This window comes from Excalfactoria chinensis, chromosome 9, assembly GCF_039878825.1.
Source record: "Excalfactoria chinensis isolate bCotChi1 chromosome 9, bCotChi1.hap2, whole genome shotgun sequence".
NCBI lineage: Eukaryota > Metazoa > Chordata > Aves > Galliformes > Phasianidae > Excalfactoria > Excalfactoria chinensis.
This window is the reverse complement of record NC_092833.1, coordinates 56036-82870: the sequence shown is the minus strand read 5'-3', so window position 1 is coordinate 82870 and position 26835 is coordinate 56036. Positions and strand designations below refer to the sequence as shown.

General features: G+C 49.3%; 2 protein-coding genes across 6 annotated transcripts in view; one reads left to right on the top strand and one right to left on the bottom strand.

Moving 5' to 3' along the window:
• The window catches only part of STAG1 (STAG1 cohesin complex component), a 156997-nt gene extending 136649 nt beyond the window's left edge, over positions 1–20348 (bottom strand). The window contains exon 1 of one of the 2 annotated variants that reach the window (XM_072344212.1): positions 20167–20348. The gene's annotated coding sequence lies outside the window, so the exon portion shown is untranslated. Of the gene's footprint in view, positions 1–14665; positions 14746–20166 lie in introns of those variants that run through there. The other variant, XM_072344213.1, reaches the window with a different exon arrangement.
• A 258-nt stretch (positions 20349–20606) lies between these two features.
• On the top strand, positions 20607–26577 carry SLC35G2 (solute carrier family 35 member G2). Of its 4 annotated transcripts, none has more exons than XM_072344830.1 (4): positions 20673–20736; positions 23813–23886; positions 23992–24094; positions 24557–26577. In XM_072344830.1, the coding sequence occupies exon 4, from the start codon at positions 24574–24576 to the stop codon at positions 25807–25809; it is 1236 nt and encodes a 411-aa protein (XP_072200931.1). In that variant the 5' UTR covers positions 20673–20736; positions 23813–23886; positions 23992–24094; positions 24557–24573; the 3' UTR covers positions 25810–26577. The 4 variants fall into 4 exon arrangements, with proteins under 4 accessions (XP_072200932.1, XP_072200929.1, XP_072200931.1 ...); XM_072344829.1 differs by having other exon boundaries at positions 24552–26577; XM_072344831.1 differs by lacking the exon at positions 23992–24094 and having other exon boundaries at positions 20607–20736.
• The last annotated feature ends 258 nt before the right edge of the window (positions 26578–26835 follow it).

Below are 26835 nucleotides of genomic sequence, written 5' to 3'. Positions count from 1 at the left end.
TATTTAAACAGTGAAGCTCTTTCTTACTTCTGAACACCAGCATAAATAAATCTATGGTAATAAAAACAGCACGCTGGGCAGATTTGCAAAGACCGGTGTTTCCACCCAGGCCAAAAGCGGGGCACAAGGCAGCTGAGTGCATGGAGCTGTACTCCCCTGGAATAAGCTCCAGGTCCAGCTCACTCCCACTGCTCATATTTGCATACATGAGATTTTGTATCAACATAACCCTTCAACTCAATTCTCTTTAAATCCCTGCAGCCAATTCTGAAGAAAAATACCATTTAATCACATTCTTTCTTACCTCCCCTAAAGCCCTCCAGAATGAAGGCAATGTCCCTAAACACACAAATCCAAGCAATTCTTGGGCTCTCCCCACATCCCAAATGAGCCTCTACATTGTATCATGTATGCTGCTTCTGTCACCATGGCTGGAAGAGCTGAAGTGCTGCCATTCAGAGAAACAAAACGCATTTTACAAGATGCCACTGTTTTCTTTCTACATAAATTTGCTCTTAAGAATAAGTACCCGAATGGTGATGCTTATCTGTCACAGTACAAGTCACCTTTCAACTCACGTTTTTCTTCAGATTGAACTCAGAAGCCCGCATTGATACCAGCTTTGTTAACAGAATCCCATGGATATAATCTCACTAAGTTAGTATCTTAGCACCAGCAGGAAAAACTGATGGTTCAAATGGAGCCTATGTGGCTTTCTTCCAATAACCCATTCACCATGAACATCGTCCTCATATTGTATGTTCATTCTTAACAGGTACCAGCAACAAGGCTGCGGGACTCACCAGGCTTTCTGCTTTATTTGAAGGCGATGCTTTCTCCTTCCTTAAAAACATTACAAAACAAAGCGGTATTTTCCAGCAATCTAACCATAACTCCACTGCTCGCTGGCAGTGCTCACAGGCAATGCGTAACACTCGGTTTGTGCTGAGGAGTCCCAGTGTCCAAGTCTGAAGCAGCTGAATTCCTCCCCAGCTGATTAATTTAAGAAAATAGTTCTTAAAGCAGATAAAGTGCTTCTTAAATGGAGATATTTCTCCATAACATTTCACACGATTTATTATGGGTGAAGAGAACCCTGTTGCACTGATCAGTGTGCGTCCCGGCCTGCAACCACTGCTGCTTGAGTGCGACAGCATGAGTGCAGCAACCTTTTCCTTAGAGAATTATCTGCAGAAGTAAGGAAAAAGAGTAAATAAACTATCCCCTCCCCAGACAACAGAAGAAAATCTCATCTATTTTGCTCTCATGCAAGGATTTCCCTCTGTCAGTGCAGGAAGTGCACTGTGTGGATTCGGTCAAGGCAAGCACGGTCATATTAAAGAAAATAAAACTGCAGTGGAAACAGCAATGCCTGCTTCTCCATAGACTGCTGTCCTGCAGCTCTGCATGGAATCCCTAACATGCAACCACTTCAATCTTGCTGCTGCTTTCATTGGAGATGAAGGGGCCTGGGCCATAGGAGCAGGATGGGAAAGTCAGCTGATACAACAGTGCCTTTAGCCGTCTCCCCTTACAAAACCACAGGACATTTCTCCTCCTGACAACTCCCTCATGCCACTCTTTCCAATTCCATCATAACTGGCCATTGTTTTCAGAAGAGGCACACAGCAATTCAGTCTCTCAAATGCATTTACATAACATGTGATGTCTTACTACAAAAATATCAGTTTGGCCATATTTTAAAACAACCAGAGACCAAAAAATTAACAATATAAAAAACCCATCCCAAACTGTGATGCGTCTCATTCCCCTGCTGTAACAGCACCTCAGCACCTCCACTGCGCTGCCCCTCTGTCCCCACTGCACATCATCAGCTGTGCTGCCTCACTGCCGTAGGAAATCAGACATAACATGGAAACACAGAAAAGCAAAGCATGATTCTTCAGAAAGTGCTATCAAACTGCATGGATATCCGTGGAGCAAGAAAACCAAGGAATCCCTCAGGAAAAGTGCTTACAATACTTGTTTTTCCACCCAAAAAGCAAATTACTTGCCAAAAATCTTTATGCTCCTCTGCTGCCTTACAAGCATTTGGAATACCCAGGGATGATCAGACGGGTACTGAAGAGCTGCCTAAAGGACTCGCTCTATTTCTGAACGCTTTCACACTCCTTACTTCAAATGTCTGTTCTGCTGCCTCCCAGGACCCAATGGAGATCCAAAGAACTATTCTGGATACCCCAGAGTTTTAGCAGCACAGGACTTTGTGCTTATCACTTCATCCTTCTACACTGTGAGCATCATCTGATTTTAATGGAGAAGAAAAGGGGCTCTGAAATGAAGGAAAGGAGATGCTACGAAGCACTGTTTCCAGCTGACAAGTATTTTTCCTGTAGGTGCCCCCCAGGAAGCGCTGTGTTCAATTACTGGATTACAGGTTACCAAATAAATTGCGATAACCTTTTGAAACATTTAAGAAGCACTTCACTATCTCAGCTGACATCAATCCAAAACAGAACTGATAAATCTAAAGAACCGACAGCAAACACATCTAACATCCAGGAAGGACTGGATTATTTTTCTAAGCGCGGCTTGCTGGGTAATGTGTAACCTCACAAAACTCCACTCCCTGACTGAGAAGCCATTAAAAAGTTGCAATAAATTTCCCAGTGATAAAACAGTACATGAAATATTGCTGATTGAAGGAGCGTCTCCCAATAAAAGAGCAAATAATAATGTGTTATCTGATAAATGGAATTGTTCCTCCTGATGATAAGAGTTTAACCCAAGTTTGTTTGCTTCCCAATATGTGAGCCCACTTCCCTTACAAGCAAACACCCAGACTTCCCTCTGGGAGAGCACAGCTCTATGTGTATGTTCAAGGAGACTCCCTTTGCACAGACAGAAGCTAAGAGCACCGGGCAGCTGTGTATGCAGAGAACACCTCAGCCTGTTCTACTCAGCACAGCTGCCTTCAGACATTGCCCGGCTGACCTCTCGAATCCCAGACGGTCAGAACTGTTACGCTGTTTAAACGGAACTGTGATTGATAAGTGGCTTTTAAGAAATCATAAAGTAAGCTCAGAGAAAAGGAAGTTATTTACGGCTTCCCTGATAACATGTAAAGCACCGCTATGTGCAGACCATGAACGCAGATAATTTAATAAATGCTTATACAGATGCAGTTAGAGCCAGCTTTCTGGTCTGGTTCCAGTTGTTTCTGCTTTCTGAATGGACTAGCAGCAGCATCGCTACCAAAGAAAAAGGTTCAGCTAAAAAAACCCCAACTCTGACATATTAATACACCCTGCCTCAGTCTGAGCCCATTCTGAAAAATCATCAGTTACTCTGTTGATTCCATTCCTCCTCAGAGAAGCACTGAATGGCAATCAGTGCAATGCTGCACACACACACACACACACACACAGTGCTCTCGGAGCTCAGGGGGCAATGTGAGTAGTCAAGGCAATAACCATTCACTTACACAGCCACGTGGAACAGCAAAAGGCACTTTCCTATAATTTGAGGGTAAGCCAACTAAATTCATATCCTTATTTTTTCAAAAATGCTTCTCTAGGAAAATGTAGCGAGTACTTAAGAGTGACTGGGAGCAAATTACAACATTTCCAGTATTATCTGTCCAATGACAAACATTTATTTTCCTGCTTCGGGTTTCAGCAAGAGCGAATAGAGCTCTGAAACTCCATTAGGGAACACACATTAACAGCAAGCCAGAACAGCTCAGAATTTGATGCAGAACTTTACTGTTGGAAAAAGGCAGCAATGCTTATACAAAGGATCCGGCTAAATGTGGCTACTGCCCCAGCCTTACACTACAAACCTGCTTACCCATCAGCACCGCCTGCAGTGGCCCCAGTTCTGAATGGTACAAGCATGTGCTACAGGAAAAGCACCCACGTGTTCAGCAGGAAGGGGCACATCCTGGTCAGAAGTAAATGAGAAATCCCCATTACAATCGATGGAACAGTGAAAAGCAGATAAGAACAGAAGCTGGTGGTAAATCTGAAAAGCGTTGTTCCTCTTACCTAATTCAACTCCTTGCCACACAAAAGCTGCCTTACTGCAAGGAGTCAGGTTGATGGCTCAATAGCACATATGAAATAATTTCTGGAATAACGTATTTCCAGGTGATGTGATGCAACTCAGAACAACCCACCACGGGATCTGAACCTTCAAAGACACTGCAAAGCTAGGGAATTTCTGGCCAGCTTTCCTTGTTTCCCTGTGGCTGCTCAGCTACTGCTGGGGCTCATATCCAAAGCTCTGCAGGTTGATCAGAATGGGGGGATATCCTGGACCTTATCCTGCTCAGCTGAGCAGTTCCAGGCACCAGAAGGGATCCCTGGAGACAGCTCCTACCAACAGCGAGCTTCTCTTCGCTGCCTGCAGGGAGCTGCCATTACCTGGGCAGCAGCAAGCTGACAGTTACAGCAAGGGGAGCTCCGGAGCAGGGTGCCAAAAAGCTTTCATCGGCTGGAGACAAGGAAGCTGCCTGATCAGGCAGAACAGCGTAGGTTTCATCTCAACCACCATCCCAGAAGCTCTAAGCCAGAAAAAATCTCAAAAGATACGGAACAGACGATAATTCAGTTTTTAATCCCCCATCAACAGAAGTGTTCCATTAAACAAACCAAGGATTATCTTTTCCAGTTTTAGCAAGGACAAGAGAATATCACCAGTTACACCACGTGTGAGACCAGCCCAGTTCCATGTTTCACAGCTATTTAACCAAGTCCAATGGAGAAACGTGAAGAATTTCAAAGCAGATTCTCCTTGTGCACCTACTCTCAGGGGCTGCAGCAGGGTTTTTCCTCATTCGACCTTACTGGATGTCACAAATTAAAGCAGAGCCCTTGTTTAGTGCTTAGAGCTTTTCTAAACTTTCAGATTTCACTGGGGCTGCTTTAACATTTGGCTCATCCCAACCATTTTCTCCTTAATATTCCGAATTTGAGCACTGTGCCACTGCAGACCTTTCCAATACTAGAACAGCTCTTTAATATTACAGATGTGACAGGTTCTCCCATCTAATGTTATTGAGCTCACCCCCCTACTTCATTACACGGCTCGTGTTCAATACCATCCAAATTGCTTGTGGCTCTTTTCATCATTCATTAATTACGTCGTTCAAGTCCAATACTGCTCTAATCAATTCTGTGTCTGCGGCTGGGAGAAACAACAAGAGGAATCTCACCTTTTACACTTTAACTCAGCAGCGTCTTTTCTACCATTATAACATGATTCCCCTGTTTTCTAAATAATGTTTTCCAACACGGATGCACTTCAATGTGTATTTGTAAAATCTCTTAACAGAACATGTTACGGATGGAACCAACACCTCCGGGCACTTCCAGACACCATCACCCATGACAGCCTGTCTGCTGGGCTCCTGCTGCCTGCGAGAGGAACTACAGAAAGGGGGTGCTTTCAAAGCTGGGCAACTCTGGTGCCATTTCCATCACTGACTTTTAGATTTAGCAAAAGATCCCTATATTGGCTCTTGATACTGCTAGAGAGACAGACTGCAACAAATCACCTTTTGGAATGAACCCCTTCAGGTTTACTGCTCCTCCTGCGCAAGGCACCCTCCTTACCTGCAGGGTAAAACCCTGCTTTGCTTTGTGCTCAGAGCCACCGACCACTGTTTTAAGATACGTATGTTGAAAACAGCACACCTTCCTAAGCACTGGGAACTCCTGAATAGCAGATTCCCACAGAATTTGGAGTTCACCGCCTGTTTAGGGGAAAAAAAATCAACACCATTACTTACTAGGTTTTACCACATTGGAGCTTTCCATGTGTTTTTTTCTCCTCATGGTACCTTTTCAGTAAGGAAAAGAAAAAGGTATGAAATTGACTTCTAGAACTTCTTATATTTGCACATACGCTGCAAAACCAGCACTGACTTAAATTCACGCAGAAGAGCAGCAGCAGCAGATCTGACACAAGATGCCATCCCAGCACAGCGCCTGCCTTCTCCAGGGGCACACAAACCATTCCAATGTGGCTGCACTCCTTTCCTCGGTTTGCTTTGTTTCACTGACACACATAACTAGTTTTCTCACCGGTTCTACACTACAAATTCAGATAAGTTCCTTTTTCCCTGCCCTGCACTGTGGCTGCTTATGTCTTCTACCTGTGTTTGGTCTCAGACAGAGCCCAAGCCCTCCTGGTAGCGCAACTCGTTAGCACCAGCTAACAAACAGACGACTGGTTAAGAAAAAGCACCCTAATACGACAGACTTTGCATGCATTTCTATCACGTTCACTAGATCGCATCAAAGCAATGCAATTAAATTGCCACTCTACTGCAGTTAAGACTGAGCAGCTTTCCCTGCTTGCAGGCGATGCAGGCGGTCACCACGGGGACATCGACTGACCAGAGATCAATACCTTCAAAGGCCCATTTCTGTGTGACAGAACTGCAGCTTTTAATGAAAAATCCGTTTTAATGCCAACCATCCCAACAACGGCAGCCAAGCCCAGCAGTGCTGAGCAACCAGCCCTTCCTCTGCAGCCACAATTCAGGCACTTCCTCAACACCTCGGTCCTCGTGTTTTAATCAGAAATTAAATGCAGGCAGTATAGCCACCTTCCAGTTCTGGACACACTGGGCAGACCAAGAGAAAGCCAAATGAGACAGTTATTAGTTATACCAACGTTTCCCATGCTGAAGCTACAAACACCTCACCAGCATCCAGAGAGCAAAGCTAAGGAACTCGTGTTTTAAGCTTAGCAAGTGCCAATACCAACGGGTACAAAAATCTTTACCATCAGTTTTTGGTTATTCTGCAGAGGAGAGCAAGCAGTGATCCATTAAACCAGCGAGCACAACACAGCAGTTGCTGCAGCAGGAGCACCCACGTGCTCTATGAAGCCAGAGGATACCTGAACATGGAAACACAATTCTGGCAGACACACTTGAAGAGGGCTGTCATGTTAAGTAAGTACTGACCTTCCTCAAAGAATGAGAGAATCACCTTGGGGGAAGAGGATGATTAGATAAATTGCCAAAGGAAGAAAAGCCCTGAACGTAATTCACCAGAAAAAGGAGAACCTGAGCATGCTGTACAGCACAACTTTCTGCTAGGAGAGTTTTAAATGCTTTTTATTTGTGTGTGAACATTTAAAAGGATGTTTATTATTGACTGTTCTCTAACATGGTGCTCATTGTTAACCTACCTGCCAATGCCCAGGGTTGCTAAAATTCGGCTGCCTTACAAGGAGATGGAGGAGATGATGATCACTGTGGTAAGTTTTGGCTTGCAAGTATGAAATGGTTTCCTGAAATCAACACACTGTTGTCGTGACAAGCCCAAGGTAACAGCAAAAGGAACACCTGAACTCTGTGATCACTCTGAGCAGAGCACTCACATCGTTGCTGAACAGCCCCCCTGGGTCACAGGGGAAAATGGGTCTTTAGGGTTAGAAAGACAAGGCCAGCTCCCACAGACAGGACTCGAGGGCAGAGCAGCTGGCTGGTTCACTGGTCACATTCTTGCTCCTCACACCAAAGCATCCATTTCTCTGCTGCCAAAGGCAAGAAGTTCTGATTCAAGCTGCTATACCCCATGCTTAGTCCTCCAGCTCCTGCTTCAGCCGGCTGCTGCTGCTCCACTCCATTCTAGCCTTTCTTTTTCTTAAACATCTTCCTTTCCAATGAGGAGGAGCTGCAAATTAGGGACACTCGGCACACGCTTTTTTTTTTTTTTTTTTTTTTTTTTTCTCTGAAGGTGGCAGGCTTTACAGCTATTAGAACTGACTTATGAATCAATAGACTCACCAAGCCTATTGATTGATGGCTCAAACACAGCCAACGTGAAAACCCTTTGGAGGGGCAGGAAACAGTTCTGGAGATCGAACAGGGAACAGATTCTCCCAAATGTTCTGAAGTCAAACCGGAACAGAGCAGGAGATAAACCAGCAGTGGAATTGTGCACCACGTTCATGACAGCAGAGCAAAAGACAAATGGCTTCTGAAGCAAAGACGTGAAGCTGGGGCACAACATAACATGAGACTCTGCCAAGGAGTCAGAGGGCATCTGACATTTCTGCCTTGGATGACTGAGAGCTCTGAGAAGGGAAAGTAAACAAGAGATTGATGAATCTTCTTGACTGTTCTTCTAAGTATCTATGAAATATATCACTGAGGTAAGCAACATAACATGAGCTGTATTTTAGAAGCATAAAGTACTGCTGGCCTCTGAGTTGCAGCAATAGAGGAGAAATGCATATTCTCAGGAGAACAGCCAGGTGAGTGGAGAAGCTGTTTGCTCCTGTACTGTTTGCTGCTGCACCTAGGAAGGTGCTCAACTACAGAGCAAAGCCCCATTGCACTGAGAGCCACAGCACAGAAGCTGCTTTCTCACCTCCAGACAAACCTCAGTATCGCAATTATTATACATGAGACCACAAACTGCTCTTTAACTCGCAGAGGTACCTGTCTTCCTGCATGCCTCGACTGACAACCACCACCAAACACAGAGCAAAACACAGCTAACGCTGCTGGGAGCTGTGCTGTAACAAAGAGCACAGGCGGGGGAAAGGAAGCTGCTTCCATCACTGTCACTGCGGGTTTTTCACTACTGAAAGATTCGTTCATCTGCTGTCAGTGCGACTGCTGAGGAATTCTAAATTCATCCAGAAAAGCAGAACAGCTGCGGCGGTTGGTGATGATGCTGCACACGCAGTCAGCGTCACAACAGCCAAGGGAGCCCTACAACACCCATCCCTAGTACATGAGAGCTGCACAGAAGCTGCTTCCCCACTGCAGCGCAGGCCTGCAGCAGCCCGCAGTGCTCCAGGGGAGGGACGGGGCTGATCTGCCAGAGGCCCACACTTGGGGTGACAGCAGGGCAGCAAAGGTGACAGCACTGATTGTCACCCAGAGAGAGAAAGAGGTGAGAAAACACCAATCCAGAACAAAAATACACTAAAAAACCATTGGGCACGGTCATCAGCATCAACCTACAGCATGAACAAAAGTGGGAAAGCCTAAAAAACACAAAACAGGATCATTGTAACTTTAATCCCATTTCTATCAGTAGCCCGAAGAAAATTTAGCTCGTTAACACATTAAGAGACGATTTCAAAAGGAACAAACAAGCAATGAAATCTAAGTACCAGCTCATCCCACATGTAATATTGCACAGGACCAGTTCCAAACTGTGTCTGAACTAATTCATTTAGGACTACACATGGATAGGAAACAAACAGTGTTATCTGAAGAAGCTGGGATCCAAATAGTTATTAAATAAATGCTATTAATTAAGACTTAACTGAAAGATTGGCTTCAAGGCTCAGATATCCCCACTGGTACAAAAGCAGGCCTGCAGAGAGAAAGGGGCTGCACACAGTCAGTGCTGGAAGACAGCTGTTAACCCACACACATCTCGGAGGAAGGTTTTAAAACCAGAGACTACATCCCCATTAAATACTCCCATTAAAATCCCTTCTACACATTTTTTTGCACATTTTTTTCCCCACTTTCTTTCCCTTTTTTTCCCCCCTCCTGTTAAGGTGCTTTTATACTTTTACCACAGTAAAGTAAATCCTTTTTCTGTATTGTCAGAGGTAGTCATAAGGATCTGTACCACTTTATAGCAACAAAGATAAGAGCATCTGAAATCAAAGGATGTGGAGAAGCGATGTTCCACGTATGCTTTCAGCAGCTTGACTCTGAGCAAACAAGGCAGCCTCCCTCCACCACTCCTCATGAATATTGAAGGCTGCAGCTAATCAAATGGCAACAGACAACTGTGTTGGGCAACAGACGGAAGGTCCTCGTTCTCCCGGACAAGAGCAAGCAAGAAAGCCACAGCTCCTGAGCAATCAACCACGGCCAGGCAAGAAGCCAGATAAACACGTATTGTGCCTCTATTGTGCTAACCACGCAGGGGCAGCTGCTTCTTGTAACAGCTCTCTCGTAACAAGTTACCATGCAGGTTCCCATCCTGTCCCTCTCGTTCCCCATGTGGAAAGAGCACAAACACACCTTTCTGAGTGGCAAAACCAACAGTGACCAGGCATGCTGCCCAGCACAGGTAAAGGCAGAACCTCCAGCACTGGCAAAGCCTTGTCTGAGCTGTGCACAAGAGGAGCACCTCTGAGCCATGCAGCTTCGTGCAGAGCTCTCCCAAACACATCAGCACAGAGCAATCCATCCACACCAGCATCAACATCACAGCACGGTGCCCAGCTGGGGCTCCGGGAGGCAGGACAGGAACTGATGGGGGAAAGACAGCATAGCAGTGAGTGGGGGAAGGAAAGACGTGAACAAGATCTGTGAGGAAACATTGGAAACCAGGACATAAAACATGAGATCTGTGTTAGAGATCGAGGGAGAAAACAGTACATCAGAAACAGCTGGGTGTGACCAGGGCAGGTTACTGCAAAATTTGTCAGTTACACAGCAGGAAAAATCAAACAAAAAAGCAGCAATAATATAAAGCACTGGAATAATGAGCTTAAGAAATGCAACGGAATTCCCAGCAATTAAGAGATTAGACAAGCACCTGTCAAGAACAAGGTAAATGACCTTCCCAGAGGCAGAGCAAGAGCCTAACTCAAGGTCTCTCCCTTTTTGTTGTGTTCAGCACTGCTCTGGAACAAAGAACGCCCAGACAGAGCCGGGAAGCAAAGGTGAAGAACCACTCCATACAACTCCTTCTTACAATAAAGGCACGACATTAGACAGAGCTCTCAGGATGCTACAGTTCTCAGGTCTCTTACTGGCTGTAGGTGCAATGTGGGTTTGGATTCCGAGCTACGTGGCTGGAAATGCCAGCAACAACCAGTGAAAATATTAAAAAACACACAGTTTAATAGTCTCCACAATCACAGTTCTCATTAGATCAAACTTCCGTGGTAAAAATCTGTACAGAATATCTTCCCTCACTGGAGCATGTCCTGGTTAGAGACTGATTGTGTCTGAGTGATAAATGCTCTGCAATTCTTTGAAAGCAAACTGAGGCTTCTAAGAAACAACTGCAAGACAAAACAGGAGTCTAGCTCTCTGCTTGCAAGCAAGTGGCTAGAGGGATCACAAAACTGATGTTACATTACACCCTTAACCACCTCAACATTCTGAGTTGAGGGTCTCCAAGAAAACATGCTGCAAAGCTAAAACAGGAAAATCATAGAATCATAGAACGGCCTGGGCTGGAAAGGCCCACAGTGCTCATTGAGTCCCAACCCCCTGCTGTGTGCAGGGTCACCAACCAGCAGCCCAGGCTGCCCAGAGCCACATCCAGCCTGGCCTTGAATGCCTGCAGGGATGGGGCATCCACAGCCTCCTTGGGCAACATGTTCCAGTGCGTCACCACTTCCTCCTAAGATCCAACCTAAACCTCCCCTGTCTCAGTTTAAAACCATTCCCCTTGTCCTATCAAGAAAATTCTGATGAAGTGGAGAGTAAGGCAAGAGGTTGTAAAGAAAAGAACACAGGGAAGGCAGGGTGAGCTCCATTTTTCTCATCACATATAACCAGGATATTTAGATTGAAAGGAAAAAAAAAATAAAGAAAGCACTAGAGCCACTGGGCTCCAGCAGTGAGTGCACTGCCAGCCCCCAACAGACAGCATCACCCAGCTGCTCCCCAGCCCATCATCCTCTCGGCAGCCATGACATCCAGGGCAGCAAAATGGACAAGACCCGCACACAGATACTTCTGCTTGTCTGTAAGTGCACCCTGAAGCCCTAACAGCTCAAGTTAGTTCTCAGCAAGGCTAAAAGCAGTTTGTATTGCCCTCCCCATTCCACTCGCACACCACACTGCCCGCACACAGCAGTGCCCTGCTGGTTGTGCTCAGTGTGCCGGGCTGCTGTTAGTTCAAGTTCCTCCTCAGCCAAAATAAACGTTCTCTCCCAAACAAAGTAAGGAAAAACATTTGTTGGCTACTCGTGTTTGCAGTAATTTGCCTGCTTTGGAAGCAACATGAACGCAGCACAAAGATACCAACAGCGAGAACTCAGTGACAGCACATAAAGAACTCAGAGCCTTGCTTCCCAGCACTGGAAGTTATGTTTAAGATAGTCTGGTGCTCAGGGGACGCCTCCTGTTTACACCACAACAGACTGGTGTCTGTCACAGCCCCAGCCTTCCTGACAGAACTGGAAGGATACAGCATAGGTTACTCTCAGCGAGGCAGATGCAATCTGTTCCTTCTGTACAAGCTGCACAACAATGAGATCTGCTATGCACGGGTCCGCTCTGAAGAATCTGTCTGGTGGCCTCTACCAAGCCAACACTCACTAATCTGCAGATGCTTACACACCGGTCACTTCAGGGATTCATTCTCTCGCAGTAGCAACACGCAGTTATCATATGAAAGCCACAGAATGGGGCAGCTACAGCTCTTGGATCTGAAGCAGGAAAACTCAGCAGGATTTTCCCACTGAAATACTTAAGGAGAAAAAAAGTGGCAAAAAACAAAACAAAACACAAAAACGCCTTTATCTCATATTGAGGAATTAATTTGAATAATTTCTGTTGTAATATAATCAGCCTGCAGCTCTGAGTCTGATGCAGGAATGTGCACTGCAAGGTCTGTGTGCCAGAGGTGTGTGCTGCAGGAGCAGGGTGCAATCCCATTGCAATCCCATTGCAATCCCATTGCCTGCTGTGACCACGTCACAGATGGCAGCAGAGGGGCAGCCCAACTGAGCAGCAGCTGACATGGATGTTTGGATGCAGCAAAGGGCATTCCTTGCAGCATTCCTTCCTGCAGAAAAACCGGCACCCAGTGACATTCATCAGTGCTTGCTGAACACTGATGGAGACCCAACAGCGGGTGTAGCAAAATGAGGTGGTGGGTGGTGCAGTCATTTCCAGTTGTGCAGATGCTTACAAGCATGGTATGCAGGCTCATGTTCATCCCCAGTGAAAATGCAGAGCTAGCAGTGGTGGCTGCTAGAAAACAGCAAATTCCCAGCTACAAAACATCATCAAACAATGTTATTGTGCTCCTTGTAGCTGAAGTAGCTCCCATGGATAGAAATACGAGGCATTACTTTCATAGCAACCCGTGTATACACCCACATTCTCCAATTATACGTTTGCTCCTCTGCAGATCCCCTAAGCTCCGTCTGTGTCACACTCACCTCTCCCAGCAGCAGAGAACCTGGTCATACATTCACAACTCAAACAACCTAAGTTAAACCAACCGTGCCTTGTAACACTGAGCAATGGCTCTGTGTGCCATTCAGCAGTCTGTAGGGGAAGGGATCAGAACTGGGGAACTACAGAGCAGTTCCGACTGTCCCACGCACTGAATGCTTTTTGTGATCACAGTCACAGAGTCATTATCTCCGTCAGGAGCTTGAATGCAAACAGGACTTACAAAGGAACAACACGTTGCCTTCAGGACAAAGGCAGACGCAATGGTTAAACTGCAGATGTGGGTGTTATCAAAGCATGACTTTAGGTCAAGGAAGTTGTTTGAAGGAGATGCAACAAAGGAGCTGTCTGCCAAAAACATTTATGAGCAAGTAAGAGTTGAAAAGGTTATTCTCAGCTGCCTGTTTTACAATAACACCAACTGCATCAGCGACACAACCAGCACAGAAAATGCAGGCGGTGCATCCTGGCACTACTTGGGCAGAGACGCCGAGCTCTGCACAAAGGCTACGGCCATCTGCAGTGAGTGACAGCATTCCCACAGGCCTGGCAGCCCCCATGGATGAAGCCCTGGCAGAAGCCTCAGAGAAAATATTCCAAAGGTTTTAACAGGATACACCTTCAAGCTTCAACAGCTTCACAAAAACTCATTTGCTTAGAGAAAATGAAGTGTCCGTGAAGTAACGGCATCTACAACTGATAGCCATTCGAGCTGTTGTAAATAGAATGTTATTGCTTCCTTGGTTTCTCACTCCTCATTGATATCCCTGCCTCTTCACCCCGGATGTCCCACCTGACAGACCAATCCCACAAACAGTAACGAGAAACTAGCAAAGTTTGGCACACCAAAGAGCAGTTTGTTTTACCAGCTTTAATGGCTGCGGCAGTAACAAACATTTCAGCTCAAAGAGAAGGTGTCCCCAGCTCAACAGTCAGCCCAGGAAACACAGGCGTGCACAGCAGCCGCCCACCAGGGCTTTCATTCTGCAGTGCCGGTGCTCTACCCTTCCACATACCGACAGAAAGGCAAGGAAACGTTCCTTTGCAAAGTGTAAGACACAGCTTTTGTTTTCTATTGGGAAGAAAAATATCTATCTATTACAGTATGATACTGAAATACACATTTTAAAATGCCAGGAGCAGGGCATTTTGTTTCCACTCCTCCCCTGGCAGCGCTGGTAACACGGCTCCACTCGAACTCTGGGATGTTTGCTAAGACCTGACTGCAAGTTCTCACTGTCATCCAGTGGGAGGACAGCACCGCCAGAACCCACATTGGCTGCTTTTAATGAAATACATCACACAGCATCTCCCCTCGTCAGGGCCTGAACGCATCCAGCGCCTTGTGCAAGAGCTCACAAATTAGCATCCAAAATTACCTACAACACATTTTGAGACAAAGGAAATTTCAGCTCTGCCTTCAGCGCTTCAGCAAGCTGCTCCATGTGCAGCTCATGGAGGTGATAACTGCTAAAGGGGTTAAACAAACGACCCAGGTGAGTGAAGAAGGCAAGAGATGCGGGCAGACCTACAGAAGTGACACCACTTCTGACCCAGCATACTAACCCTCTTCTTAGGAAGAGAAAGGACATTATTGGTGCATTCCATTTCTGTAAAGGCAAGCAGGACAATCAGCTGGAGCTTAGGTATGTCAGAGAGAGAGAGAGAGCCTCGAAGAGCTGAAGAAACACACTGGAGCTGTGAATAGGAAGGAGACAAAGAATGAATGAACCATGGCCTGGAACTACAAGGGCAGAGGATCCAAAACATCACAGTGTCACAGCAGCCCTTCAGAAGGCTCGGCAGCTATGTGTACTGTGTACATGTGTACTGTGTACATGTGTACTGTGTACATGTGTACTGTGTACATGTGTACTGTGTACATGTGTACTGTGTACATGTGTACTGTGTACATGTGTACTGTGTACATGTGTACATGTGTTCTCTCTCTGGCTTTGCTCACACCACCACGCTGCACTCCATAGTCAGTATGTCTTGCAGTACATGATTTATTTCATGGTATCACCACAATTACACATTTTTAAACTCATTATCCCACAGAAACAGACCTACACACCTGTATGTGGGCTGCGCAGCCTTCTCTGTTTTCCCCTAATTCCCTCTACCAGTAATTTTCAGTCCATGGAGCAATTCCTACCAAATTCAGCAGAACAGAAATCCCAGCACACACGCTCTCATAAACTGACGGCATTTACTTGTTACAGGAGTCGCTCTACTGAAGTAAGGCTGCAGGAAAACAGTGACATTATGAGACACCAAAGAAGCCACGCAATGGTGACTCAAAAGAAAACAGCCTTTGAAAATTCCCCCATGCAAAATAGTGCTAACTGGGCTGTTAGACGTTGTGCCCAGTCCCCCACACAACAACGTGCTGTGACAGCCTAACAGCCTGCTAATGGAAATGATCCCAGAGACCACAGCAGTAGATAGCAAATATGTGACAGCGTAAGAAAGGGCACATCAGTGCTGCAGGAAAGACGAATTTCACAAGTCTGTGGGATTTCTCTACGAAATCTTGCTTATCTACTGACTCTTCCTGACACAGCCCACCTTCATTTCTAGGAGACATTGAACAAGCTTCTTCACAAAAGGCTCTCAAAGAAAATAAGCTGCCATGGCAACCACAGGCCTGGCACCAGAGGTTATCTGGCCGTGGGCAGGAAGCTGGGCAGGAACAAATGGCCCTTTGTGACAATGGTGATGCCACCAGTGACGTCCCACAAAGCAAGAGCCCCAACTTTGAGGCATTTGTAGAAATGTCCATCTGGAAAAGGAGGTAACAGCTGAAGATACAGTTTGCTGGTAACACCCTGCTCCTCCTGGTGCTGCAGGCGGGGTCAGCAGCAAAGAACAGAGAAGCCAGCAGGGACTGAAATGATGCAAAGCTGGGTGGGGGGATTCAGCAATGAGGAGCACAGCCCCAAGTTGAACACGGCCACCAGGGTAAGCACACACATCTGTGCCCCTCTGCGTCTCCTGCCTGAAGACGGTGGAGTTTTAACCCTCCAGAACAATTCCTGCCAAAGAACACTGTTGTGTTGACCTTGTATCACCTCTACAACACCCAATTCAGGTCACTCACCTGGCAGGAAAACACCTCTCACTGCAAGCACTGAGTGCCTGCCAGATAGCAAACCCAACCAGCAGGGGAAGGGAAGGGGCCTCTTGGAGCTGCAGCAGGCTGTTACGTCAGCTCAACCATCCCGTGCAGTCCCACGTGCAGGAACAGTCCTCGTGGTCCTGGTGAGCACTAGGAACAGCAGTGCACAGCCTGCATGCTTATTACTCACTTAGATGGAATTCGTTAGTCACTGCCAGATGAAGTTGTATTTTCCAGTCTTAAACACTTACACATTGGTGTCTTCCCGCTCCTATGTGTTTCTAACCCTGAAAATAAGAGCAAACCCCCCCAGGAGGGCAGCGACAGATTCTCATCTTGGCATCTGACTTTTGTTTCCAAAAGCCATAACACATGCTATGCCCTACTGTCAAAAGAAAACAACAACAATGCATCCAAGATGGGCTGTTATTACTTTTATTGTAGAAAATCTCTGACATCACGGAACGCTTCTGACACGCAGATCCAGTCCTGCGCACCTCCACAAAGAACGTTCTTATCCCACGAGCCAAACCATCTGTCAGCGCTGTTTCCCCTCAGCTAACCTGCCAGCACCGCACCAGCGTGCTGCGTGCCCACAGAACACAGGCTCCCTTCATTTATTTATAGAATAGATGGCATTTATTCTGGTGAACTCCTGCACAGCAAGGGACACAGCTGCCTGCCTGCCGCCCCGTGCTGCTGACACAGCACTGCTGTGGGGAGCCAGAGTCACCTTCCAGCTGGGAGGGCTGAGCAGGGCACCCTCTGCCTTGTCCCTTTTAAGGGGACATTTTCTTCCGACACAAAAGTGCTTTGGAGATTGTGCAAATGAAATGGACACGGTTTATACCAAACCTACGTTTCAAACTGGGTTACGTGGTATAGCCTGGGCTCAGTAAAGACATCTTGGCAAAGGATATCTATTTCGAGCACGCTGTTATTATTAAAAAGCATTTTACAATGTTTCCTACAGAGATGTGAACAAAACTCCCTGCCAGATCATCACAATGTGAGGTCCTTGTTCCGAGGACCCAAGTTCTGGGCTGCTCTCTCACAAATGATACAAGTTGGCAAGTGGTGAAACCATCACCTGCACCCAGACCGCCAGCAATTAGCAGACAGCTACAAAACCAGAGCTTGGTCTGAAGGCCGATAGAAACACCCCGTTGCACCTCATCCTCCCCAGCTCTTTTGGCAGCTGACTGGGATGCTCACCTTAAAATCATTAAGAGGATGAGGAAGGATCCTCCCGAAACAACACCCGCCTCAGAAGTGCACTGTCACACTGAAAGGTTGCAACACGGGACGTAATGTTCTCTAAGCCTCCCATTGCCTAGAGGAACAAAGAGAGGTCTTTGCATTCCAATCACATATTCAACACCAAAGCTAACCAAGTGAAATCAGTTTGGAAATGAAAGATGTTGCGAAGAATAAAGTGAATCCCTACATCGGAACAGAATCAACACAACTGTGTGCTGTGAACGCAAACCTCGTCACACTTCCCTCTTCCTTCCATGAAAGAAAACCAACTCTGTGCCTTTCTGTTCTGCTGCAAACACATCAACGGCCGTTTGCAATGGGAGACTTCCAGAGCTTGGGGTTAAGTGAGTGACTGAAAGTAAAGCACCCAAGCTTCAAAACAAACAGATCACGATGCATTTAACACCTTTCAGTTGTCATTGGGGGTCCCGAAGCAGATGTGTCAGATTTAGAGAAGCACACCCTGATTCCAGGCTCCAAGCAATGCAGGTGGGGCTTCACCCAAACACGTGGGCACTTCAGGCGCAGGGCTGGGAAAGCCACAGGGCAGAGGGCAGCCGCCCATCCTGACCCAGCACCCACTGGAACACCATTTACAGATGTTATGATGGTCTGTTCTTATCCCAGCAATACAACTTTCCTCAGTAAGTCATCACAATTAAGTGTTTCTCTCCCACCACATCTTTATGCTCCTCCAGGCTCAACCGCCTGCTAAAACTGTATTTAAAATGCCACCCTTTAGCCACCTGGTAGCACAGCAAGCCTTTGCAACAAAGGGAATGAGCAGGAAAACAAACCTGAGGTACACATTCTTCCTTGGGAAAGGCTATTTTCCAGTCAGGAATATTTGCCCACTGAGTCCCTAATCATCCTCAGTTACTCGTTTTGACGCATCAAATATTTAATGTTCATAAGCCTCCCCAGCTCTCAGGAGGTGCGTTATGAATACAGCAGGTGTGATATAAAACGTATGCAACACGAAGCACAAGCTACAGAGACAGCAACTCATCTCCTGCAGAGCATGGAGACCTCCTCCATAGGGCTGGGGATACCAGCTGTTGTGCGAACCATTGCCCAGCATGCTGCTGTGGGGGTTTGGCCACATCAGTAGAGTAAGGGGAGGCAGCACAGACAGGGAGCTGCCATGTGCTGAGAAGGTGCTCTGAGCACCACTGCCCCACTGCCTCCCAGCTCCAAGCAGCCCCGCTCTGCACTGCTATCTCCTGCTGCACTAAATCCATCAGCAGGTCCATGTGTTGAGCAGCCCTACCAGTGGCACCCTGCCTGCTCCCAGCATGGCCGTGCCGCAGGGCGGTTGGGCGGTGGAGGTTTGCACCACGAGCAGCACGTCCTCACGGTGCCCACCAACAACTCAGCATGGCACTGCCAGGAAAACAAACCGGCCCCTGGTTCCACAGGAGCTTCTTTACACAACATTCCGGTCCAGTGGTTTCCTCCAGCTGCCCGATGGATCAGACCATGGAAACGCTGGATAACTTTAAGTGTGGATGGACAGGAACTCACTGCACGGGGCAGAAGCTACTTTGGGTCTGGGGAAACCAGAGAGGCCTCCAGCACTGCAGCCTTATCGCTGCCGTGGTGGCACGGGAAAGCTGGGCAAGCCCTGAGATGTGGCACCCGCTGTGCCCACGACGGCAGCTGCCTCCGTGCCGAGACCCGGAGAGAGCTTTTGTCCCTCAGCGAACTGCGGCTGGATGAGCCCTACGGCACCGGAAGCACCGAGACATCGGGACTTACAAGCAGCCCCACTCAGTTCCGTGCCATCCGCACAGCTGCCAGGACCGGCATTTTTGGACGCCGCGGACATCACGGCCGCTTATTCCTCCTCCCGCCGCTCCCGCCCCGAGCCCACCAGCCACGGCCGTCCCCCGCAGCCGCTGTCCGGCTCCCCGCTACCCGCAGTGCCGCCCCACGCCGTGCCGCCCGGCGCCCCTCACACGGCAGCGCATCGCACGGCGCCGTGCCCGCAGCGCGGAGCTCAGCCCGCCAAGCCGTGACCGCGCTCCCCCCGCGGGGCCTCGCACGGCGACCGCCTCGCGGCTCCCGGGGCGACGACGGCGGCTCCGGGCCGCGCCTCCCTCCCCCCCCGCGCCCCGCCCCGGCCCTGGCCGCCCGCCAGCCGCCCCGCCGCCCTCCCGCGGGCCGGGCCCAGCCCGCGCGCCGGCGGCCCCCGCCGCTTCCCCTTCCCCGCCGCCTCCGCGGCTCCCGCTCCGCCGCCGGGGCCGCCCGGGGGGCCGCGCGGCGGAAGCGCCACCCCCGCTCCGCCCGAGCATCCCCCCCCCCCCCCACTCCGCTCCCCGCCGGGCCCCCGGGGCCGAGCCAAGGGAGCGCCGCGGCCGCCCTCGACGGAGGCCGGGCCCCGGCAGCGGGAGAGGCCGCCGCGCTCGGCCCCGCGCCCCCGGCGGCCCCGGCGGGGACAATGAGATGGCGGCGAAGAGCGCCGCGCCCGGGGGACCCGTTGCTCCGGCAGGAGCCGCCCCGCCCCGCGCCGCCTCCTCTTCCCTCCCCTCCCCTTCTCCTCTCTCCTCGCACGGGCAGCGCCCGCTCCCGGCCCGGCCGCCGCGGAGACCGAGCGAGCGAGCGGCCCCGGCCCGCTGCCCCCGCCCCTCGCGCCTCCATCTTGGATCGGCGCCTCAGCGCCCTCCCTCCCCCCGCGCCCGCTCACCTCGGGCCGCGCCGCGCCGGGCGGCGCCCCGGGAGCCTGCGGAGCGGCTGGCGCGCGGGGTCCGGGCGGGTGCGGGCCGGGGCCGGGGCGGCGGCGCTGGCGGGGGCCGCGCTCACCGGAGCCGCAATCCTAAACCGCCATCTGGCGGCATTTCCGACCGCCAATGGCGCAGCCGCCGCCGCGCGCCGGACCCCCGGCGCCCCCTGGCGGCCGCGCGCCGACACTGCCCCGCGCCGCCGAACGCCGCCGCCGGGAGGGGAGGGGCCCGCAGGGGAGGGGCGGGCGGGAGCCGCGGGGCGGGACGGGACGGCGGCACGAGAGACGGCCGCGACGCAAACGTCTTTCGCGCGAAAACGCCGCGCATGCGCCGCGCCGCGGCCGCGTAGCGCCGTCAGGGCAACGCCGTGTCCGAGGGGGGCGGGGCGTCGTCAGGGCGACGGGAGGCGGGGCGGGATCGGACCCGACGGGGGCGAGGCCGCGGCGATGCCGCCCGAGGGCGGAGGGGGCTGCGGGCCGCCGGCCTGGGAGACGCGCGCGGCGGCGGCCGCTGAGGGCGGTGTGTCGGCGGCGGTAAGTGCCCGCGGGAAGCGCGGGGAGGGCGGGGAGGGCAGGGAGGCGGCCGCGGACGGAACTGCAGCGCCGTGAGTCGGTACCGCCGGGCTGTGCCGTCCTGCCGGGCTGTGCCGGTACCGCCGGGCTGTGCCGTCCTGCCGGGCGGCGCGCGGAGCGTCGGAAGCGGTTCTCCGACAAGCTCCGTTAGCGCCACTGCTGCTGCCATCCCCTCAGATAGCAGATAGAACATCTCTGGTAGCCGCCGGGCTGTAATAGAGGCTGTCATAATAGTGGCGCATAATATAAGTACACATAATACAATGCGTAGTGCTGGTGTTTAATAAAGGGACTGATGTAGGCAGACCGCCCGGCTGGGAAGATGAAGGTGCTCCGGTTTTGTAGCGTGCGTCCATGGGCTCTCAGGAGCGGTGACAGAGGGACGAGCTGGGTCCGCTAACGGAGCCGCGTAGGTCCGGAGCGCACCTGCTGGAACCCACCGGTCCGTGTTCATCTGGTGGAGGTTGCTCACAGCTCTGACCGCCTCCGACTGTCCGCATTACGGGCACTTTCCCCAGCAGCGGGAGGGGAGCGTCCTGCCGGCGTTTCGGGCACGGGGACGGCGTCGTGTTCCTGACTTGGGAAGGAGCTGCAGTTGCCGTGTTGCATTTCACTTGGCTGACCGAGTTGGGCCTAACCTGGCAAAGGTTGGGAGCATTTTCCTGCCGGGTTATTAAAAGTCCGACGGTAAGCAGCAGTCGGATGTCAAAGGCTGAATTCCCGTCCTCAGCACTGGATGGCATGTAGCCATGGATTACTGCCTACCCTGCGGTTGCTAATCAGCGTACCTGTCATGCTGTGGTTTTTCAGGAGGGGTGGGAAGGGGATTCTTTGAAGAAAGAAGCGGTGGTGTGAATTGTATTAACGGGGTGTGACGTTCAGGGAGCCCATTGCGACCATCTGCACAGCCCTGGGAACCCAGTGCTCCCATGCTGACAGTGGCTGTAAGGGGTGTCAGGTTGGTGTCTGAACCAAGAGTTTGTTTTGCTGCGCTACGTGAGAGCTTTGCAGGGGATTTAATGGCCAGCGTCCTGGTGTGATTCATTCCAAATCAAATGGCTTTTTGTTTTTTCAGAAGAAATGCAAATGAACCATTTTATGTCTCTGGGTACAAAGCAGAAAAAAAAAACCCACGAGCTTCATGAGATCTCCACATCTGCATCGGCAGAGGAAGTGGCAAGTTTCCTGCAGGGCTGCATTAACTTCCATTTGTTGTAGATTTGTGCCCAGGACGACCGCTGTGGGTTTGGGGTGTGCACCCATCTCAGCCTCCTCTGAAACTGTCACTGTTAAACGCAGATGTGCAAACAGGTATCCTGCATGAGGCAGTGGAGCATCTGCCACGAGCCCAATCCGGAGTCAATAAAACGCAGTGGTTTCTGAAGCACTCCAGCTATTTTTTCCCTTTACTTCTCATTTCTGACGTTCTCCTTTCTGCTTCGCAGACCTCTGAGCTGCCAGTGCTGGCAGTGCTGCAGGGAGCGCTGAGCCGTGCAGCCATTTTGAGCTACGTGCCCATCGGCCGTTGTTTCCCTTCGGGGAGCTCTCTGAATGCGTTACACAGGTCCAGCACTACGTGGTGCAAATGCCTTTCATCTCTTTTCTATTTCCTTTTCTGTATTTGCTGGAAGAAATCAGAACCAAAACTCAGGAGGAAGGAGAGATGCTGCGGTGTGCCAATAGTTAGAGAAATGCATTTTGGTGGGGGGATGTTGTTATTGTTTTACACAAACCAGCAGTTGCAGCATGGACTCAGCTGTTTCTGGGTGAGAGGGCTGAGTTCACACAGGATGGATCTGCTGTTGCTCACATAACAACACCTCTTGTGTGCCGTTTGCGTTTTGGTCCTCCCACTTCCTCCGTGCATTGTGGAGATCGAGGTCTGAGTTTTAAGACGTGGGGAGGACAATAGTGAGTGTAAAACACCAAGAGAACAGTAGGTAGGAAAAGCTGTGCTTGTCAGAGGCACTGCCTGCCTGGACTCATCGTCTTCATTTTGCATTTGCTTGTTAAAAGAATCTGAAATTAACAGCTTACCCACACAGAAAGAGTAAGCAGCAGCAGGTAAGACTGGGGCACGATTCTGGTAGTCTTCATTTCACTGACAGATGGGTTTTCGCACTGCCCTCGAGTGCAGCTGCTCTTATCTTCTATTTACTCACCTTGGCATTTTGGCTGGTGCCTCTCAGGTTTCTTGCAGTATATATACTGTACATAATGGGAACCCTGCATCCTCCTCTACCGCTTAGCGGTGTCCTGGGTGCACTTTCAGCCCCACTCCTCTCTGCCCCTACAACAACTCACTCTAGGAGGTGGGATACAGCTTCTCTTGCATATAGGCAAGGCGTTAAGAAACCCTCACCCTGACCAAAAGACTGTCCTTACGTAGATCATCGTTGTCAGCCAGGCACAGGCACTGCTTTGGCTGTCACAGATCATGGATGGAGAAAATGTGAAGGTACCCGGCCATGACAGCTATTTCTGTGAGGTGCTTCCGCACCCGCCTGTCATCGCCTTCTGTGTGGGCTCTGCCTGCAGGTCTCCCTGGCGATGTGCTGCTGTGTTTGCAGCCCAGCCCCCCACAGCTGTCTATGCAACAGAGGGCAGACTGCTACGGCCTGTGGGGCTGAGCTGCTCTCAGCTCCTGGGGAGGACGAGCCCTCTTGGGCATCCCCTTGTCTGCAGAGGTAAAGGCAGGACAGTGGGCATCACGTGGTGAATTTTCTTATTAAACCATAGGAAACTTGTGCTCACAAAGCACTGTTCACTCTTTAGATTAATTCACTCAGTAATTCTGAGATCAAGTTGAAGAGTGATTTTAGCAAGATTACACTTGATTGCTTTTTCCTTTTTTCCCCTTCCCTAACAGTGCTCCAATGTTGCCAGGGTCAGAGGAGCACAGCCTCATAGCACGTCTCCAACGTTCAACTTGGAGCAAAGTCAGAATGTCTCATGCCCGCCTCGAGTGTTACTTTCCTTGCTAAGATTGCTGTACCCTGTTGTGTTTGGTATCAGAGCTTTCCCTGTTTCTGTTTAGATATGTGGACAAAGACGTAGATGACACAGAAGCCTTTTCCCCTTCTGGCTTGGAATCAAACCTCTCAAGAGCAGGTAAAGTCTGTGGTTTGTTGGTTTATTTGGTGGGGCACCATGGTGCCTCCTACAGGAAGGCTCCGTTTCCCTGCTGCTGCCTCATTGGAAGGGCTGTCAGTGCAGGTGGCGCAGGGAACTGCGGACAACAAAATAAGCATTGAACGAGACTTGAAGAACAACTCTGTTGCAAAGTCAGTCACCGGAAATAAGATGTGACAAGAAGAAGGTATTTTAACATTGTCAAGTATTGTTCAGAAACGTGTTGTTTATTCACATGCTGCCTATGCTGACTTGCTCGGGGATGCTGTTTCCCTGTGTTGTTCTCTGTGGGCTTATAAGTGAGGCTGTCATCTCCTGCCAAACTTCTGTAATCTTTTAAAATTAGCAAGCAATTAACAAGTATAATTCATTATGGGGTATTTTCTGTCCAAAAAGCTTTAGCGAGAGAACTTTCTCATTAAATACAGATAGACTGGGACATTATACAACCCATACGTAATGGGAGTGTGTCACTTTCAACAATTGGCAAATAAAATGGAGTTTTGCTTTAGCAAAACCAAGAACAATCGACGTGTACTTGGGCACGGCTCATAAAAGCATCTTGTAAGCAGCATTTGAATATTAATGACTCCCCCGTTGTCTGTGAAAAGAAAATAATGGTGCATCCCTATTTTTCCCTTGAGACCAGGACATTCCTCTGAGGAAATGGATTCATCTTCCCAAAAATATCCAGTCAAAAAGCGAGTGAAAATTCATCCCAACACGGTGACAGTGAAATATGCATCTCATTATCCCCAGCCAGGAGAAGAGGGATATGAAGATGGTAACGAAGACACGGGAGTATTTATGGAGGACAGTCCAAAGACAAGACTACTGAATGCTGGGAAAAAAAGAGAAAGGACCTTTTTTGGTACGATAGACACGCAGCTTCAGCCAGCACAACTGCCCAAACCCGGCGAGATGGGGCATCTCCAGAACTTTCCTGAAGGAAATATACTGCAGTCAAGGAAAATGTGGATAGTCCTGTTTGGATCTGCCGTGGCTCACGGATGCGTGGCTCTAATTACACGATTAATTTCCGATCGTTCCAAAGTGCCGTCACTAGAGTTAATTTTCATCCGTTCAGTCTTACAGGTGCTGTCCATTACTGCTGTGTGTTACTACCATGAGCCACCCTTTGGCCCCAAAGGTTACAGGCTCCGGCTCTTCTTCTACGGGGTCTGCAACGTTATCTCCATTACCTGTGCTTATACCTCTTTCTCTATAGTTCCCCCTAGTAATGGGACCATTATGTGGAGGGCTACCACTACAGTGTTCAGCGCCATTTTGGCTTTTTTGCTAGTAGATGAAGGAATGGCTTATGTAGACATAGTTACGGTAGTTGGCAGCGTGTTTGGTGTTTGTCTGGTCATGATCCCCAACATCGTTAAGGAAGAAAACTCTCTGCTGAGCACCTGGAAGGAAGCTTTTGGCTACACCATGACTGTTATGGCAGGTTTGACCACTGCTCTCTCCATGATAGTCTACAGGTCAATCAAAGATAACATCAGCATGTGGACAGCACTATTTACCTTTAGTTGGACAGGAACAGTATGGGGAGCATCCACCATGTTCTTACTTCAAGAGCCAATTGTCCCGCTGGATGGAGAAACCTGGAGCTATCTCCTGGCCATCTGCCTGTGTTCCACAGCAGCCTTCCTGGGGGTCTACTATGCCTTGAGCAAGTTCCACCCTGCGCTGGTCAGCACTGTACAGCACCTAGAGATTGTCATTGCCATGGTCCTGCAGCTCATCGTGCTGCGCATCTTGCCAGGTACTTATGATCTTGTTGGGGGAGCAGTTATTTTGGTTAGTGTTTTCTTCCTTGCGTGTTATAAACTGTCCTGGAAGAATTTAGGAAGGCAAGATTATCAGGAGATTGTAGATTCTTCCATTAAATGAACTGCAGTTCTGCTGTCCAGTTCTGGACACGTGTTACTGTTGTATCTGTTACATGTGCGACCACATGAAAGTAACATATTCCAAGTCTGTTGTGTTCTAGTGTATTGGTCAGGTCCTCTTTCTACTGTGTAACTTCACAGCTGATGTAGCAATGTTGGTACTCCCAGACTTCTAGGACAGGTGAATTTGTTCTAGCGCATACAATCACTGTTTGTCATGTGAGGAAAGGATATTTGCCTCCACCACAGAGGGTAGTGGAGCACAGGACAAGCTGTAGGCCTTTTCTGCCTCACTTTCCCTGCTAATGTAATAAAGAGACAGAGGGATCCTCTGGCAACTGTCGTTACTGCGCACTGTGGTGGTAGGAAAACAAGCAGTAAAAACATCAAAATGGTCAACCAGGGTGTTTGTATCCTCTGTAACACTTTTTATGCTGTGTCTGTAGTATTCCAAATGAAATAATGCTAATATTTCTGTGATAATCACTTGTGTTTCCATGCGTACATAAACAAAAGGATGTATCAGTAAAGCTTTTTGTGCTCTGTGGTTAAGCTTCTATCTGGATCGACACAGGAAGCCCAGACCTCTAGAACTCTTTCCCCCAAGCCCTTTTGTGGATCTGCAGTTGTGCTACAACTCTGAAAGGGAGCTCCGGGAAGACTCCCAATAATAAGATAATAAAAGGGCAGTATTCCATCTCTAGAACCACTTTCTCTAAAAGATGTTTCTACTGTTAAGTAAGAGAGGGAAAAATAAAGGCTGAGTTTGAGACTGAGGTGCGAGCAATGGTATTTACAAGAAACAGCCTGGTATGCATCTAGTGACTGTTAGAACCATTCCCAGAACAGTCAGCCCTAAACACATTCTCCAACCCAAAGAAATACTGCAAGCTTAGTCTCCTTTCAATAATTTTCTGAGTCAGCATGCTTGGGTCCTAACAGTTCCGTTAGAAATTAAATGGACCAAAAGCAGTGGGGTGTCATGGTTACAGACAGCATTCCTGGCTCTGCTAATGGCTAAGAAAGA